A 17,676-nucleotide genomic window follows, 5' to 3' on the forward strand; every position below is an offset into this window, starting at 1 on the left:
AGAAAGCCTAAGGGGGAAGGGGAGGGGGTGGAAGGCCGGAACAGGCAGGTCTCCCCCAGGGACGGGTGACCATAAAGCCTCGTCCAGCCTTTTCCCCTGCGTGGCTCCCACCAGTGGCTTCCCTCCCATTCAGTGCCCCTGTCAACCGTTGCCTGTCCCCCCCAACCCCAACCCCAGTTCAAAAGCCAGAAAAAGCCCACTGGAATCCATACAGGGAGGAGGGGAAGTGGTGTAAGCTCGCCTTTGGCTTTGGGGGAAGGAGCCCTCCACATATATCAGGACCCTCTCCTGCCTGCTTCTAGGGCCCTGGAGGAAGAGGAGGAGGAGGAGGAGGAGGAGTCTGGGTGGAGATGCCCCCTCCTCCTCCTTTGTCACTGGGTGGAGGAAGAAGAGGCTTGGAGTCCCCTTGAAAAAATACAAACCCTTTGGAACACCAGCCCCATTCCCCCTTCCCCCAATGATTGAGGGATTTGTGATGCAAGCCTCCCCCTCCTTTAAATGTCCTAGGTGCTCTCCCCTTCCCTCCTGCACCCATGAATGATGCCGGGGGGGGGGGGCTAACCCCAATCCTGGTGGGGGGGAGACCACAGCCCCATAGGGAAAGCCCCCCAGGGGCAGTTCAGTTGTGGGTAAATGCCTGGATGGCAGCAGCTTTAAAGGCCTCCTCATCACTGTGGACTTCCTGCCTTCCTGTCCCGGAGTGAGGCTGGGCTGGGCTGGGCTGGGCCCACCTTTGAGGATTGCCGAGTGGCTGTTTCATCCACGCCCTTGCAGCTTTTGGGGGTTCCTGGGATGCAGGTGGGGCCACTTCTTTCCGCATCCTCCCTGCGTTCAGGCCGCACTGCACCTCCCCCCCCCCTGCCCAGCTTCGTAGTGCCGGTATTGCAGTTGTTGAGTCACAATCAGTCACATGATGTCTTGCATAATGACCATAATGACTTACAACTGAAATTACAGGCTGAGTTATGGTCATAAGTTGAAGACTACCTATATTAGGAAATGGGCAGTCAGTTTTAAGGAAACCAGAACTTTAGACTTTAATGATGAAGCAAAGATCAAAGAGAGGTAGGAGACCAGGGACCTGAGCGTGAGCCGCCTCAGTATTGCTCCCCCCCCCAGCCATGGTCCCGGTGGCTGCCGCTGCAGCCGAGGGTCGCCCACCTTTAATCAACCGCCAAAGATTTTTGGCTGGAGCAAACAGGGCAGCCTCCCCTGGGGCTCCGACTGGTCCCCGCAGCTGTCCCGATGTACCAGTCTTTGCTCTTACCTTGGCTGGCGAAATGTGCGAGTGGCCTACGAAGCCACGGACGCTTTCCAGCTGCGAGAGGTTCCTCTCGGACACATGCACCAGCTCTGGAGCCGGCATCCCTGTGCCTGGAGCCTGAGGAAAGCCGCTGGGCTCTGAGGGAAAAGAGTCTTCATCTTGGGAGCCAAATTTCTGCAATGTGCACAGAGAGGCGGTTTTTATAAACAGACCGAATAAACAGCCACGTGTATTTTGCCAGGTGCCGCTAAGGCTTCCGGCAGGGAAGAAAAGTGAATTGCCTACAAAACCTCCCACGGGGCACCCTTTTTGTGGGCCTTCCTGGCCACTGCCATCCCCAACTGCCTGTTATGTCACCTCAAGTGTTATGCCCCAAACCTGTTTATCCCTATCAGGAGTACCCAAAACTTAGTTACTGCCTATCAGGAGTATCCAAGGTTCTAGAAACCACCACCACCACCACCACCCAAACCGCAGAGGTCAAAGGCACCAAATAAGGAAAGGTAGCAGAGCTAAAGGGAATATACAAAAGGAACTGGAAGGAATAAGGGTTACAATTAAAGGAGAAGACTCAAACTCGACTTACTAGCACAGAATGAAGCAAAATATGTTCCCGTGGGACATACTGAAGGACATTTCTGAACCTCCCAGGGACCCACGGAAAGTGCTTGCCTCTGTAGGCAGACTGTGCTGAAAAGCTGCTTTGCGAGAGAAACAAGTAGGGCCCGACTGATTTGGAAATGGGTTTAAAAATGACATCCTTACAAGAATGACACGCAAAACGACATTACCCTGGACACGTAGAAGAAACGGTTGATCTCTTAATAATTAAAAGAAATATCTGAGTAACAAACGAAGAAGGTCCGTGGGCAGACACAGCCTGTGTCTCACCCTTGCAACTGGGCCCTGCTTGCCCCACGTTCAGAGGCCCCCAGCATTTGGTTCCTTCAACTTCTCCTCTCTTTGGGGGGAACCCAAATCCCAGACTTTGATCACTCAGGATTAAACCTAGACCTTGACTACTTGCACCAATTCATCAGATCTTTTATAGTAAAGTAATTTTATAAAATCTTCATTCAGCAGACTTTGGAAGCAACAAAACAAAACTGAATTCAGACTAATCATGTTGTGGGATCAGTTCAAGGTTTACTTTCAACTACTATGTTAATTTTTGGATCAACATTTTATATAAAATTAATACACATTTCATACATTCATACATTCAGCTTTAACAAAAATTTGGCCTTAACAGGTGCCCTTTCTCTTCAAATGGCCCGTAAAATCAAGGTTTTATTACCAAAGCGTCCCCTCTGTCTCTTTTACTTTCAGAGACCAACAATGAATGCGTGATTTTCATTGGCCTTTCAGTCCCATTCATTCATTCATTCATTCAGTTCACACAGCCAGCCATCTCACATCCTGGTGAAGAGGCGGCATCATCAGAGGGAAAAGCAGAGATCGGCAGAATCGCCTCCTATGGCACAGCCAGACCTTCTCGGAGGCGGCCACTTCCCCTCCCACAAAGCAGGACGCTGGCAGGGCCAAGTACAGAAGCATACAAAGAATATGGGTAGTCCTCGACTTACAACCACAACTGAGCCCAGAATTTATGTTGTTAAGTAAGAATTTGTTAAGTGAGTTTTGCCCCATTTTATGACATTTCTTGCCACAGTTGTTAAATGAATCACTGCAGTTGATAAGTTAGTAACCTGGTTGTTAAATGAATCTGGCTTCCCCCTTGCTTGTCAGAAGGTCGCAAAAGGGGATCATGTGACTCTGGGACGGTACAACCGTCATAAGAATGAACCAGTTGTTAAGCATCTGAATTTTGATTGAGGGGGGGGGGGGAGATACTGCAAAGACCGTAACTGTGAAAAGCGGTCGTAAATCACTATTTTCAGGTGTTGTTGTAACTTTGAATTGGCGACCAGAACTGCATTCAGTTCTGGTCGCCACGATGTAAAAAAGATGTGGAGACTCTAGAAAGAGTGCAGAGAAGAGCAACAAAGATGATTAGGGGACTGGAGACTAAAACATATGAAGAACGGTTGCAGGAACTGGGTATGTTTAGCTTAAGAGAAAGAAGGACTAGGGGAGACATGATAGCATTATTCCAATATCTCAGTGGTTGCCACAAAGAAGAGGGAGTCAAACTATTCTCCAAAGCACCTGAGGGTAGAACAAGAAGCAATGGGTGGAAACTAATCAAGGAGAGAAGCAACTTAGAACTGAGGAGAAATTTCCTGACAGTGAGAACAATTAATCAGTGGAACAGAAGTTGCCTCCAGAAGTTGTGAATGCCCCAACACTGGAAGTCTTTAAGAAGATGTTGGATAGCTATTTGTCTGAAACGGTATAGGGTTTCCTGCCTAGGCAGGGGGTTGGACTAGAAGACCTCCAAGGTCCCTTCCAACTCTACTATTGTATTGTATTGTATTGAATGGTCACTGAATGAACTGCTGTAGGTCAAGGACTACTACCTGGACCACTGACTTTGTGAACAGCTTTGTGTCTTAAGAGTTTTAAAAATGTTGCCTCCAAGACTTCTTTCACCTGAGATGGCAATTAATAGAAGAGAAAAAGATCTGTAAAACTAACACCTGAAACGCACCCTGACAAAAAAAAAACGATGCCAGAACTTGGCGTTTTATTTTAGATGATCCCCCCCCCCCCCAAAAAAAAAAAATAGTTCAGATCTACCAAACAAAGAAATTGTCTATGCTGGCACTAAATGAACCCTTGGAACTCCAGTCTCCCCACAACTTCACACAAACATCCCCATCACACACACACACACACACACACACACACACACACCCTCCCTCCATCCCAGAACAAGGCACATTATGCAAAGGACAGAATAAGTGTCAGCTTATTCCAAGTGTCACTTGTTATAAGCTACAGGAAAGAGGACCCAGCCTATCCCCTCAACAACCCCTAAGCAACCCCCCCCCCTTCCAGTTATTTAGTTATTAGATATTTATTTGGCTAGGCTGATTCTGTGACAGACTCAGCTTTCATTTCCAGATAACAAAGGGTGGGGGTGGGGGGAGAGAAACAGGTTACGTAGTTTTTTTCCCTTGTCTGCAAGGGATCTCTAATCCAACCCACCACCACCACCACCACCTGCCCCAGAAGGCACAGGAACCCACTAGACTGCCTGCAAAGAGCACGGGGGGGGGGGGGGGGGGAGAGGAAATGCTGCTCAACCTCTCTTATTGTCGAGAGAGCCCCCTCCCTCCAGATCTGCTTTCTTTCAAAGGTGGGGGGGGGGCCTCTAGGGGGGGAATGTCCTGCTTGCCCCTTTAAGGGGAAAAGTAGTCCCATACTCACAACTGCGATTGGAACACCCATTGCTAAGCAAGGTGGGCAGTGAGTCACACCCAATTTTACAACCTTTTTGCTGTGGTCCTTAAGTGAATTATGCAGTCACTGAACTAATCCAGTTTACCCCACTGACTTTCCCTGTCAGAAGCCGGTTGGAGAAGGTGGCAAATGGCAGCCGCCCAGGGACAAAGACCCACTGGTTGCCAAGGGGCCGCGGAGATGCCGTGCCAGACAGTCGTAAGTGTGAAGACCAACTGTAAATCACTTTTTTCAATGTCCTTCCACAAGCAAAAGGTCATAACTCAAGGACTACCTGCACTCGTAGACATGGATATACTTACACCCTAAACGGACCCACCCACCTATTGCCCCATTCCTCAGAGAGGCTGGCTTGGGGGTGCCTTACTCCAGCTCCCCAGATTCCTTTTGGAGCCACGCTTCCAAAGAGGGCACGGAGAGTCTTCCCTCTACAGGAAAACACGAAATTGCCAAACTGAAAGTGAAGGGTTATCAAATCCAAGGATTCAGCCATAACTGAACTTAGGTCAATGGGAATCCCTTGTCACTTATTGGATTGGATTATAAGATGGATGACCATCTTATAACCTGCAGCATAAATGAATGCATGAATTGGAATGGAAAATAGATACTGTCTTATATAAGGCATAAATCTGTATATAAAGACTGGCACAGCAATGATACTCAAAAATATATAACCAAAACAATGGAATCAAAGAATGGCAGAAAGGTATTAACAACTTTGTTTGGGCAGGGAAGAAACCGAGAATAAAACTTAAAATAATGCAAGATATACATGAATGAGGCGGCTTAAAAATGCCCAACTTAAAATTATACTATGAAGCAGTAGTTTTAACAACAATTAGCGATTGGATTAACCTAATAGAGGATAGAATATTGAGGGTTATGATCTGGTATAATATGGCTGGCATGCTTATCTAATATATGACAAGAAGGTGGATAAGATTTTTAAAAGTCATAAATGACTTCCGGTTTGCTCGGAAGGTCATTTTAAGCGTTCCGAAGGCTTCAGGGAAGCCTCCAGACGGTCCCTGAAGCCTCCGGAGGGCCTCCGGGGTGGGGGGCTCTTTTCGCCCTCCCCAGGCTCCTATAAAGCCTCTGGAGCCTGGGGAGGGCGAAAAAATGGCTTTTAAAAACAGTGAACTCAGGGCAGCACCTCACGTGCCCCGACAAATGGCTCCGCGTGCCATAGGTTCGCCATCACTGATTTATACCCTGTATTCTGCTCTGGGAGGTTGGGGGGAGGGAGGGAGGGAAGAGGGGTAGGGATGGGGGAAGAGGGAGGGAAAGGGGGGTAATAATTGTAAAACTTATTTTAAAATTTTAATTAAAAAAAAGAGAAATAAAAAAAAACAATGGAATCATAAGCATAGAATTAACAGATGCTCGGTAAACTGGAGGTCAAATGGCACCAGGTCGAGGAAGGATGCAGAGGTACTGGTGGGTGATGGGGAGGGAGAAACGCAGGAGCCCAGGAGGATCCCCTGGAGACCTGGATGGGATCAACTCCCTCCCACTGCAGAAAGAGGCGGAGAGGCTAAGAGAAGAGAAGCCACAGAGGCTCCAGGGAAGCCAAAGGCAGCGGTGCCCGTGGCATCGCCCAACTCACCACCTCAGGATCTCAAGAGGAGCCAGGAAGAGAGGGAGCAGGGCAACTCAGTCAATTAGTGCACGACTGTGGAAGATTAGTTTTTGGTGTCAGAAAATGGTTAAAACTCAGAAAATTAAAAAGAAGACATTGACACTGCTGTGTAACAGTAAGAGAGTTGGAAGGGACCTTGGAGGTCTTCTAGTCAACTCCCTTCTTAGGCAGGAAATTCTACACCACTTCGGACAAATGGTTATCTAATGGTTTTTACACAAAATAGGACTGTACATACCAAAGAGGCTCTAGAAAAGAAAGGGGTATAGAAAACCAAACCCCCAAAGAATGGAGGGAGAGCAAGAGACTTTCCTGGCCCCAAAGAGCTTACACCTGGCCTCTGTTGTCTGCTTGAAACACCCCCCCCCCAGAGGGGGCTCCCTGAAGGAATCCAACTGGTGATACACATGAGGGACAGAGGCTTTTTTCAGTCTCATAGAGAGGAGGAGGAGGAGGAGGAGGAGGAGGAGGAGGAGGAGGAGGAGGAGGAGGAGGAGGAGGAGGAGGAGGAGGAGGAGGAAGTGTCACAAGCCATGGACAGCAAAGAATAATCCTCCCCCTCCTCATTGCTAAAAGGAGGGACGGACAGCTGGAAGCCTCAATTCATCCCCCTTGAAATGTCCACCCCTTTACTCTTAAATAACGCTTAGCAGCTGTGGATAGCTGGAAGGAGAGGCTTCCTGTTACTATAACCAGAATTAAAAGTCCCCCAAAATAATGCATCTTACATCGACTGTACATCTTTATATAGACGTATCCGCATAAACAGAAAAGAGAAGTGCCTTGGATCTTACAGTGTTAAGATTAGATGTTAATAGTAATTATGCTGGGATCAGAGAAATTGGAAATTTGAAAAATGTAGCTTTGGTAGGCATATAAGAATTTGCTTTAATTGTGAGGAACGTTGTCAACTTTGGGATGGTATGGCAAATTTCCAGAAATTAATTCCTACCCAGATGCATTCCATGGTATTCCAGAGGATTCAGGCTATTTCTGCCAGAATATCAGAAACATAGGAAAAAAAACATAAGACAACTGATGGCAACCAGTGGTCCATCAAGTATGTGCTTAAGGTTTTTATTTTTTAATTGTTGGATGATGGTCATGTGTTTATCCCAAGCAGGCTGAAACGTAGTTACTGATGCCTGACCCACTACCTCAAATGGAAGTTGGCTCTAAGCTTCCACCACTCTTTCTGCGAAGTCTTATTTACTTTTGAACGTCCCTCCTACCACTTTGAAACAGCTTCCAGTTCTAAGGATTCCTCCGCAGAACACTAAGAGCCCGGGGTCCCACTATCTCTCTTTCTGAGCTTTAAGTGACAGTAACTCCCCTGCGTCCCTGCTCAAAGGTTGAGGCAAAAACCACTAACTTTGCCAAAAAGAACAATAAATTTACATTATTCTGCTGTGGGCATCTGCGTTTTCAGTAGGAGGTTTGTCCCATCCTCTCTGTCCATAACAGTTAAAGTAAAGTAAACTAAGCTTATAGAATTCAGGTTGGGCGTGAGGAAAATGCTTGCCTATCGCTATGAGCCACAGTGGTGCAGTGGTCAGAGTGCAGTACTGCAAGCTACTTCTGCTGACTGACGGCTGCCTGCAGTTTGGCAGATCGAATCTCACCAGGCTCAAGGTTCACTCAGCCTTCCGTCCTTCCGAGTGGGTAAAATGAGGACCCAGATTGCTGGGGGTCAATATGCTGACTCTGCAAACCGCTTAGAGAGGGCTGTAAAAGCCCTGTGAAGGGGTATATAAGTCTTAAGTGCTATTGCTAACCATCAGTGCCAACACACCTATCTAGAAACAAGGAACTGTTCGAAAGCTCATTTACACCAGGCACCATGTAGGTAGGTTGGTGACATTTCTCCCCAAATGTAGAGTGGTGAAAGAAGGGCACAAAGAATTGTTGTTTGATTCTCCTGGCCCAACAAAAGAAATTCAATGAAGACCAGCTACATTTCTCTCAGTGGGCATTTCAGAACCGTGCATGACTGACTACGAAGGAAGACTAACCCCTCTGGCCTCTCCACTGCTCTTCCGGTGGGAAATCTCCCTGCGCCCACCGATCCCGCCCAAGCACAGGCTACTGGCTGTTCAAGGCGGTGGGGACTTGGAGGCAGAAGGCAGCATCCAACGGCAGGATGAAGAGGCTAAATGAACATCCCACCAGGTCCTTTGGTGGGGCCCTGGACTCTCCTCTCACACTGCCAACCAAGGGTGGGTGTCTTTGGAGGAGGGCCACAGCAAGGTCCTCTCTGCCCTTTGCCTCAGAACGGACAGCCGCTGGCTAGCCATCTATTGGGAGGGGGGTGATTTCCTCTGGGCACTCAACATCTCCTCCCCACCCCTGACCAATGCAAGGGCTCAATAGAAAAGCCCCCTCCCCCCCATCCAGAATGTCCCCCTTCCCCAGAGCACACAGCCCAGGTGCCCACTAAGGCAGAGAGACCCAGAGCAAGCAGGGGGGTTTTCTAGCAGCCCTTCTGAAAGGGGATCCAGAAGCCCCCTCCAGAACACCCACTTCTTCAGGGGGAAGGGGGAAGTATCCACCCCAAACCTTCCAATCCAATACATCCTGGGGCATCTTTTGTTTCCACGACTGTTTGGGGAAACTATAATGCGGTTGCAATTTGCAAACAAGGCAATTCTGGAATAGATTCAGAATTGTTTTGATCGGATTCAAAGGCTGTTGATATATTTTAATCAACTGTTACTATAACACTTATTTGCAAGTGTTGCACAACCAAAGGGAAACATTTCCAGAAGTTCAGCGACCCCCCCCCCCCCTATAGAGACAGGAAAAGCAAAACAAATTCTCCTCCGAGAAGGGGGCTTCCCAAAGGAGGCAGGGCCCCTCCTACCCCAGCGCCTCCTTTGCCATCCCTAGAAGGTACCCAGCCGGACGGGTTTACATACCTGGGTGTCGGCAGTCTGGCTGCTGGGCAAGGTCTCCGAAGTCAGGCCGGCGCTTGGCGGACTGGGGAAGTCCCAGGTGCCCCCGGGCTGGACGGGTTGAACCGGCTTCGGCCGATCGGCACTTCGGGGGTTCTCAAGTAGCGTTACCTCGTAAAACTCCTGGATATCTGGGGGTGAATGAAGGGCCCCTCAGAACAGGCCGCCTCCCCCCGTCCCCTCCCCTCCCCCCACCTGGAGCGAAGGCTGAGGGACCCCAGCCGCTCCCAGCAACCCCGCTCCCGTCCCCAGCCACGGGGCAGCCCTTCCGCCGGCCGAGAGGCCGAAGGGAAAACGCCGCTCCCGGGAAGCTTCCCCCTCCGGCCGGGACGCCGGCCACGCCACACACGGGGCGCCTGGGCGGGGGGCTGTGGCGGGGCAGCGGGCAGGGACGGAGGCCGCCCGCGAGCGCCGCCTGGGGAGGGGGCTGCTGGGGGCCGCCTACCGAGCAGGGCCTGGAAGAGGCTGCTCCGGAAGATGCCGATCACCCGCTCCACCGAGCTGCGCAGCTGCCGGTCTTCCCGTGGGCTCAGCTTGGCGCGGTAGTCCTCCAGGAGCCGCAGGGCGCGCTGCGTGTCTGCCGACGGGGGAGACGGAGAGCAGGGAGCCGTCAGAGCCCAGCCAGAGCCCCCACCTTCCACCACCACCCGCCCTCTGCACGCGCCCAGAGGCACGGCGGGCCCCCCCCCGCCCCTGCCTCCCCCCCCCGGCTGGCCCACCTTGCCTCTTGACGGGCATGGCGAGCGCCGCTCCGGCCTCCCTTCCTCCCCTCCCCCCGTCGGCGACCCTCCTGGCTCCCTCCAGGCGGGCGGGCGGGCGGGCGGCGCCGGGAGCCCAAAAGTTTTCAGGCAAGATGGCGGCACAAGCGGGCGCCTAGCCACGCCTCCCGTCCGCCCACCAATCCGCGGCCGCCGGCCCGCCCCCTACCTACCCGGCGGGGCGGGCCAGGTGAGCGCCAGGCCTCGCCCCCGTCCAGAAAGTTTCGGCCAGAGCCCGCGCTCGGGAGCCGCCGATTGGCCTGCCGCCGCCCACGGCCCCGCCTCCACACGCCCCCCCTCCCCTGGCCGACCCTGGCGCCGTCGGTCGCGGTCCCGAGCGGAGGGCGTCCGCCCGGTCTACCGGTCGGGACTCTGATTCCTCCCCCCGCCTCGGGACAGGCCCGCAGGAGGACCCTTCTGACCGGCAGGGGGGCGGCGCGGACCAAGTGCCTTTCCTTGCCTCCCGTGCCCGTCCGCCCCCCGCCCCCGCGGCGCTTGACCCGCTCCTGCTCTCCCCAACCCCCCTTCCGAAGCTCCTTGGCTGCCCCGGCTCCCCCCCCCGACACCCCCCCGGGGGGCCTTGGCGAGCTGGGGGGGCGCTGAGCAGAGCCTTCCTTTTGTTGCAGGCGCCTCGGGAGCCAAACCCGGCGGGGGGAGCCTTCGTGCTAGGAGCGGGGGATGCATCGGGGGCATCAACCCCGCCAGAGCGGAGCGCGTGAACTGGGGTGAGGGGGAGAGGGCTGACGCCCCAGCCGATAGAGAAGAGCCGCAGGCGGAGCCTTGGCGGACTTTCCGCGGTGCCTCTGCCGGCCTTTAGGCGACTCTGGGAGCTTTACCAGCCTCGTGGCGAAAGGCGCGCGCGACCTCGGCGGGGCCGGGACAGGCATTTGCCTGGAGAGAGCCATCCCTTCGCCCCGAATGCTCCAGGAAGGCCGGAGAGGCTCTGCCCCAAAAGAGGGTCGATCCAGGCCGAGGCGCGCCAAGCAGGCTGGCAGTTTAGACGGAGTTTCCTCTGCAGCCCCCATAGACACACACAAACACCCCGCGTGGCTGTGGGAGTGTTTGCTCAGGGGCGACGCTTTGATCTTGCTCCCCGCGGAGACCCCTCCACTGCCGCCGCATTTGTTTGGATGGAAGCAAGGGGACCCTCTGCAGCTGCAGAGGGGGATACTGTGGAGCAATGTTACCTCTAATTTTTTTTCAGTGTGAGTAGAAAAGTATAGTGTTTGAGCGGCACATTTTCATGCCTGAGCACCTGAATTTTTTTCACAGATGTCACCTAAGACAACAACGAAATCAGTATTATTTGAAACTCAAAGTTATGTTTCTTCAAGGTACTCGCTTAATTAAAAGTGTTATATAATGTCAGTATCACTTAACAACGCTCCTGCTTAGCAACCAAAATGTTGGCTCAGGAACTCTAGCATTTGAAGCACGCAAGTCTTAAAGCTGTCAAGTTACAAGACCCTTGCACCCCTAACCCTTTAGGGAAAAAAAAACCCAGGGGTCTTCAAACCTGACAGCTTTAAGACTTGTGGACTTCTACTCCCAGAATTCCTCCTCCAGTCATGTTGGCTCAGGAACTCTGGCATTGAAGTGTGCAAGTCTTAAAGCTGTCAAGTTACAAGACGCTTGCACCCCTAACCCTTTAGGCAAAAAAATCCCCAGGGATCTTCAAACCTGACAGCTTTAAGACTTGTGGACTTCAACTCCCAGAATTCCTCCTCCAGTCATGTTGCAGCGATGTCATCTGCATGGATCTGCTCCATCTTTGGTTTCTTCATCGTGGGCAGGGCTGCCGCTGAAGATGCCGACGAGCTGCCACCAGACTAACTGCTGCCACCTCCTCCTCCTCCTCCTCCAACAGCAGCACCACATTTGCTGCCTGGCGCTGCGGCTGAAGTGAAGCCGGCAAAGCTCCAGCCGGCATCCTCGTGTGTGGCAGCGGCGCCTCCCCCTCCGCTCGGAGCACCTGAGCTCAGCCCTGCGTTACCCCTGCCCCCTCCTACTCCTCCGTGCTTTTGAGGAACCATGAGGCCTTTTTTCCCCTGCTCCCCCCCCACCTTCCTACTGGCTCCTGCAGCCTCATGGCTCCTCAAAAGCATGGTGGAGGAGAAGGGGGCAGGGGTAACGCGGAGCTTAGCTCAGGTGCTCCGAGCAGAGGGGGAGGCGCCGCTGCCACGCGCGGGGATGCTGGCTGGAGCTTTGCCGGCTTCACCTCAGCCGCAGCGCCGGGAGGCAAATCCGGCAGTGCTGTTAGAGGAGGAGGAGGTGGCAGTAGTTATTCCGGTGGCGGCGGGGGCTTTACAACTACCCTCAGTTGCCCCATGCTCATCAAAAGAAGTCCAGGGAGGTCCTTTGCAGGCGGCCAGTTCTAGCTGCCTGCAAAGGACCTCCCCAGCTCCCGGAGCCTGTGGCAATAGAAATCACTGCGCGGCAGTTGAAAAGTGCTGCACGGTGTTTTCTTGCCACGTGCGCGGCCGCGCAGCCGCGCACCTTAGAGGGAACATAGCTGTGGAGGGGGCAGATTTCCGTGCCCCACCCGAGCATGTCATCCATACACCATCTGGTGGCTTTTTCCCCCTGATCAGTCAGACAATCCATGACCGGCTGGTCTCTACCCAGCAGGCTATAAATCACCACCTACCCTATTAAGACTAGGGGAGAGCTTTGATCCACATTAGCGACCTATGCCATCATATTAATAGCAGATGTGTCCTCTTTGCTGATGAGATAAAATTATTCACCACCACTGACAATATCACTATCCTTCACCATGTGTCTGAATGGTCGAGCAATTGGCAACTCCAAATCTCGACTAATAAGTGCAATGCCCTACACATTGGCAAAAAAAATTCAGAACACCAAATACAAGTTGGACTGAAACAACCTGGTAGACGACCTTCACTCTGTCAAGGACCTAGGAGGACTCATCTCAAATGATCTAAGCCCCAGAGCTCACTGTAACAGCATTGGCAAAAAGGCATTAAGAGTTGTTAACTTAATTTTGTGAAGCTGCTTCTCCGGTAACATTGTATTGCTAACTAGGGCATACAAAGCCTTTGCCAGACCAATTCTCGAATACAGCTCATCTGCCTGGAACCCACACTGTACATCGGACATTAATACGATTGAGCTGGTCCAGAGGTACTTCACAAGAAGAGTACTCCACTCTGCTACTCACAATAGACTTCCCTATGCCATCAGACTTGAAATTTTCGTCTTGGATCATCTGGAACTGCACCGCCTGCAGTATGATCTAAGCACAGTACATAAAATTGTCTGCTATACCGTCTTACCTGTCAACGACTTCCTCAGCGTCAACCTCAATAATACCCGGGCAAACAATCAATACAAACTCAAGGTAAATCTCTCCAAACTCGACTGCAGAAAACACGATTTCAGCAACAGAGTGGTCAATGCCTGGAATGCTCTACCTGACTCCGTTGTTACATCCTCTAACCCTCACAGCTTCAACCTTAAACTCTCTACCATGGACCTTAGCCAATTCCTAAGAAGTCCGTAAAGGGGGTGTGCATAAGAGCACCAGCATGCCTACTGTCCCCTGTCCTACTCCCCCCATCTATTTGTATTCATTTCTTTCATTTATATCCATTTTTATATTTGTACATGTTTGACAAGCTAATGAGTACAAATGCAGGCTCTTCACCTGGCAGAACAAGTGGGCTTCATTAGGGCCCAGAGACCACCTAAGTGCACAGAAGGAATCTGGGAGCAGCTTTTCCAACTAATATATTTCACAAAGGGATAATATTTTATGGTGAATTAAGCTGTCGTTCACAAAAGCTTACTGCTTTTAATGAAATTTGCCAGTTGGAAAAGCTGCTACCGGATTCCTGAGTTGTTGCCACTTGTGGACTAACGAGGCTCTTCTAAATTTGCTAAGAAATGTGGCTGCTGCTGGTGGCTCCTTTGGACGCGTCTCACAAGCGGAAACCACCAGGAAACAAGCTACAAAAATGCACCTGGGACAGGAACTAAAACACAGGGGTATTTCAGAAGGCATTACATATGGGAGGCCTTGTTATTAAACTGAGAGAAAATTAAAAGGCAACATTATTTAAAAATCCCAGTCTGGTTATCAACTATTGAAGCTTTTTCATATCCAATAACATATAAAAAGGAACAAACAGTTAGATATGGTGAAATATTGAATGCTAAGGGTGAACGTAAATCTATGCAAGAATTAGAAGAACAAGGTATAAGAATGAACTGGTTTTCATACACGCACATACATTCTAGATACAATAAAGATTTTAAAATAGAAGGTTTTTATGATAAAATGACTGACTTGGATAAAATTCTGACAGGTACTGATGAAAAGGTGATTAGAAATCATATGGATACTTATTAGAGGTTAAACTAGAAGAAGAACAAGTTAAAGAATTAGCTTAGAAAATGATCAATGTGTTATTATTAATTTAAGAGTAATTTATATAGTTTTTGTTGGGAGGAGAGGGGTTATGAGTAATCTATTTTAAGATGGGGGGAGAGGAGGGGGTAAAGTGTTTGGTATAATATCTGAATGTGAATTTTTGCGGGGGGGTTGGGGGGGTATAGCATTTGTATGAGATTTATATTGTGTGGAGGGGGGGTGAAAAGGGGGAAAATTTGTTTGTACAAAACTCTTTTAATAAAAAAAAAAAAGAATTATGATTGCTTGGGGAAAAATTTTGGTCATGGAATTGATTTAGAGAAATTGCAAAAATTATGGTCACAAAATTATAAAATGACAATATCAACAGCATATAAAGAAAATTTGTATAAGATGTTTTACAGGTGGCACTTACCCCTGGCGAAAATAGCAAGAATGTTCAAGAATAAATCTGAAAAGTGTTGGAAATGTCATCAGATACCGGGCTCATATTACCATATGGGGTGGACATGCGTAGAAGCTAAAAGATATTGGACTAAAATCCACACTTGGTTGGAAAAAATGACTCAGAAACATATAGACTTTAAACCTAATATTTTTTATTAGGAATATTACCAAAAATATACAATAGAGACTTGAAATATTTGATTGTAAACATGTTAATGGCAGCTAGAATTGTTTTTGCAAAAAATTGGAAAAATTAGAAAAGACCAATGCAGGAGGAAGTTATTTAGAAAATAATGGAAGGTGCTGAAATGAGTAAATTGACATTTGAAATTAGAGAACAAGAAGATGAACAATTTTATAAGGTATGGGATTTATTTTACCAGTGGTTAGATTAAAAAACATGGAAATGAAAAACATTGGAGAATTTTTATTAATATAAGAATAATAGAATAATACAGATAACAATACAAAGGTATATGATCATTGAATAGATTTAGGATGATGTAATGAATTGTTATAATATAAATGAATCCAAAACGTAGAATATTTCGTTCAAAATGAAGGAATAATAATTATAGTCAAATAAATGATGTACAATGATACTAATGTATACATATATACTAGGTTGATAGTTTGTGATTTTACATACAATTGGAAGTGAGGACTATGGAAATGATGCACAAAAACTCTGCAACCAAATGACATGTGGTATGTGATTGAAGAAAGTTCTATGTGTTATGTGCTGTCTGTCATTGTCTGTCCAAAAAAGAAAAATATTCTTTTTAAAGAGAGAGAGAGAGAGAGAGAGAGAGAGAGAGAGAGAGAGAGAGAGAGAGAGAGAGAAGGAAAAGGAACAAGAAATGATTTTTGGGTTTGCGGAAATACCACCCCAGGGAAATATAAATTAAGAGCTGGAAGAGACACCTGCAACAATAGAAAAAGAAAGGAAGAGAGGAGGAGAGGAAATGAGAGGAAAAGGAGGGAAGGAAGAGAGAAGGTGAGGAGAGGAAGATGGAAGGGAGAAGGCGAGAGGGTAGGAAGGGGAAAGGGTAGAGAGAAGTAGGGGGAGAGGTAAGGGAAGAAGGAAGGGAAAGGAGACGAGGAAAGAAGAAATTAGAGAAGGGAGGGAGAGAAAGAAACAGGAGAGGAGATGAGAGGAAGAGAAGGGAAGGAAGATAGAGAGGAGGAGAGGAAGATGGAAAGGAGAAGGAGAGAAAGAGAAGGGGAGAGGGTAGGAAGGGGAAGAGGAAGAGGAGGAGGGGAGAGGTAAGAGAAGAAGGAAGGGAAAGGAGGAAGGAAGGAGTAGAGGAGGGAGGGAGAAAAGAAAGGGAGAAGAAGGTGGTGTCAAAACAGGCCAGGGATGGTAAACAAAGCAATCAAAACGGAACATTATAACCCTGTAAATGGAATGGCAAATGTATAAGAACCATGAACTTAAAAAAGAATAATAACTATGTGAATGTATACCTATAATTGTATATAGAGAACAAAAAATAAAAAAAACTTTATATTAAAAAAAAAAGAAATGCACCTGGGGCAATCATTAATGCGGTGAGGTTCAGAGCATGGAGGAAGGGGTGGGAGGAGTTCTTTGGAAAGGATTGACATCACCACCACCTAAAAGACTGCTGGGGGGGGAGGGGGGGAGGCTGTGCGAAGATGTGAGAACAAAGGAAATCTCAAGCTTTTCATCCCAACTTTTCCTTAAGGGCCAAACGCGCTGCCCACCGGTTGCCTGAAGGGGACTTCCTCCTGGGCAAGGGCAGAAGCTGCTACTTCATTGGGGGCTGGCAGGCTGGCCTCGCTTGCACTCAACAGGTTCCTTCCTTTGGGTCACCTTGCGTTTTTCTGTGGCTTCCGGTCTGCTTGGGAATTGCCACCCGAAAAGATCCCGGCCTTTTGGGCTGTGGATACAATACAATACAATAGCAGAGTTGGAAGGGACTTTGGAGGTCTTCTAGTCCAACCCCCTGCCTAGGCAGAAAACCCTATACCGTTTCAGACAAATGGCTATCCAACATCTTCTTAAAGACTTCCAGTGTTGGGGCATTCACAACTTCTGGAGGCAACTTCTGTTCCACTGATTAATTGTTCTAACTGTCAGGAAATTTCTCCTCAGTTCTAAGTTGCTTCTCACCTTGATTAGTTTCCACCCATTGCTTCTTGTTCTACACTCAGGTGCCTTGGAGAATAGCTTGACTCCCTCTTCTTTGTGGCAACCCCTGAGATATTGGAACACTGCTATCATCTCTCCCCTAGCCCTTCTTTTCATTCAACTAGACATACCCAGTTCCTGCAACCGTTCATGTTTTAGTCTCCAGTCCCCTAATCATCTTTGTTCCTCTTCTCTGCACTCTTTCTAGAGTCTCCACATCTTTTCTACATCGTGGCGACCAAAACTGAATGCAGTATTCCAAGTGTGGCCTTACCAAGTCATTATGTATAAAGTGGTATTAACCCTTCACGTGATCTTGAAGCATTTTATGTAGCATAGAACTGTGTTGGCTTTTTTGGCAGCTGCTGCCCACGGCTGGCTCCTATTTAAATGGTTGTCCACTAGGACTCCATGATCCCTTTCACAGTTACTACTACTGAGCAAGGTATCTTCTATTGTACCTGTGCATTCCATTTTTCTTGCCTAAATGTAGAACCTTACTCTTTTCACCATTGAATTTCATTTTATTAGATAGTGCCCAATGTTCAAGTTTGTCAAGATCCTTCTGTATCTTAAGCCTATCTTCTGGAGTGTTGGCTATTCCTGCCAGCTTGGTGTCATCTGCAAATTTGATGAGTTCCCCATTTATTCCCTCATCCAAATCGTTGATGAAGATGTTGAAGAGTACTGGGCCTAA

General features: G+C 49.0%; 1 protein-coding gene across 12 annotated transcripts in view; it reads right to left on the bottom strand.

Annotated features, from left to right (window-relative positions):
• Nucleotides 1-10,070, bottom strand: part of DLG1 (discs large MAGUK scaffold protein 1) — an 87,199-nt gene extending 77,129 nt beyond the window's left edge. For all 12 annotated transcript variants that reach the window (XM_081956020.1, XM_081956019.1, XM_081956018.1 and 9 more), the window contains exons 1-4: nt 9,943-10,070; nt 9,669-9,800; nt 9,188-9,354; nt 1,268-1,438 (exon numbers count right to left, since the gene is read on the bottom strand). In XM_081956020.1, coding sequence (XP_081812146.1) covers nt 1,268-1,438; nt 9,188-9,354; nt 9,669-9,800; nt 9,943-9,961 — 489 coding nt within the window. In that variant the 5' untranslated portion in view covers nt 9,962-10,070. The remainder of the gene's footprint in view (nt 1-1,267; nt 1,439-9,187; nt 9,355-9,668; nt 9,801-9,942) is intronic.
• Nucleotides 10,071-17,676: the final 7,606 nt, after the last annotated feature.

Source organism: Natrix helvetica, assembly GCF_964273705.1.
Source record: "Natrix helvetica genome assembly, chromosome: 5".
NCBI classification, from domain to species: Eukaryota; Metazoa; Chordata; class Lepidosauria; order Squamata; family Natricidae; genus Natrix; species Natrix helvetica.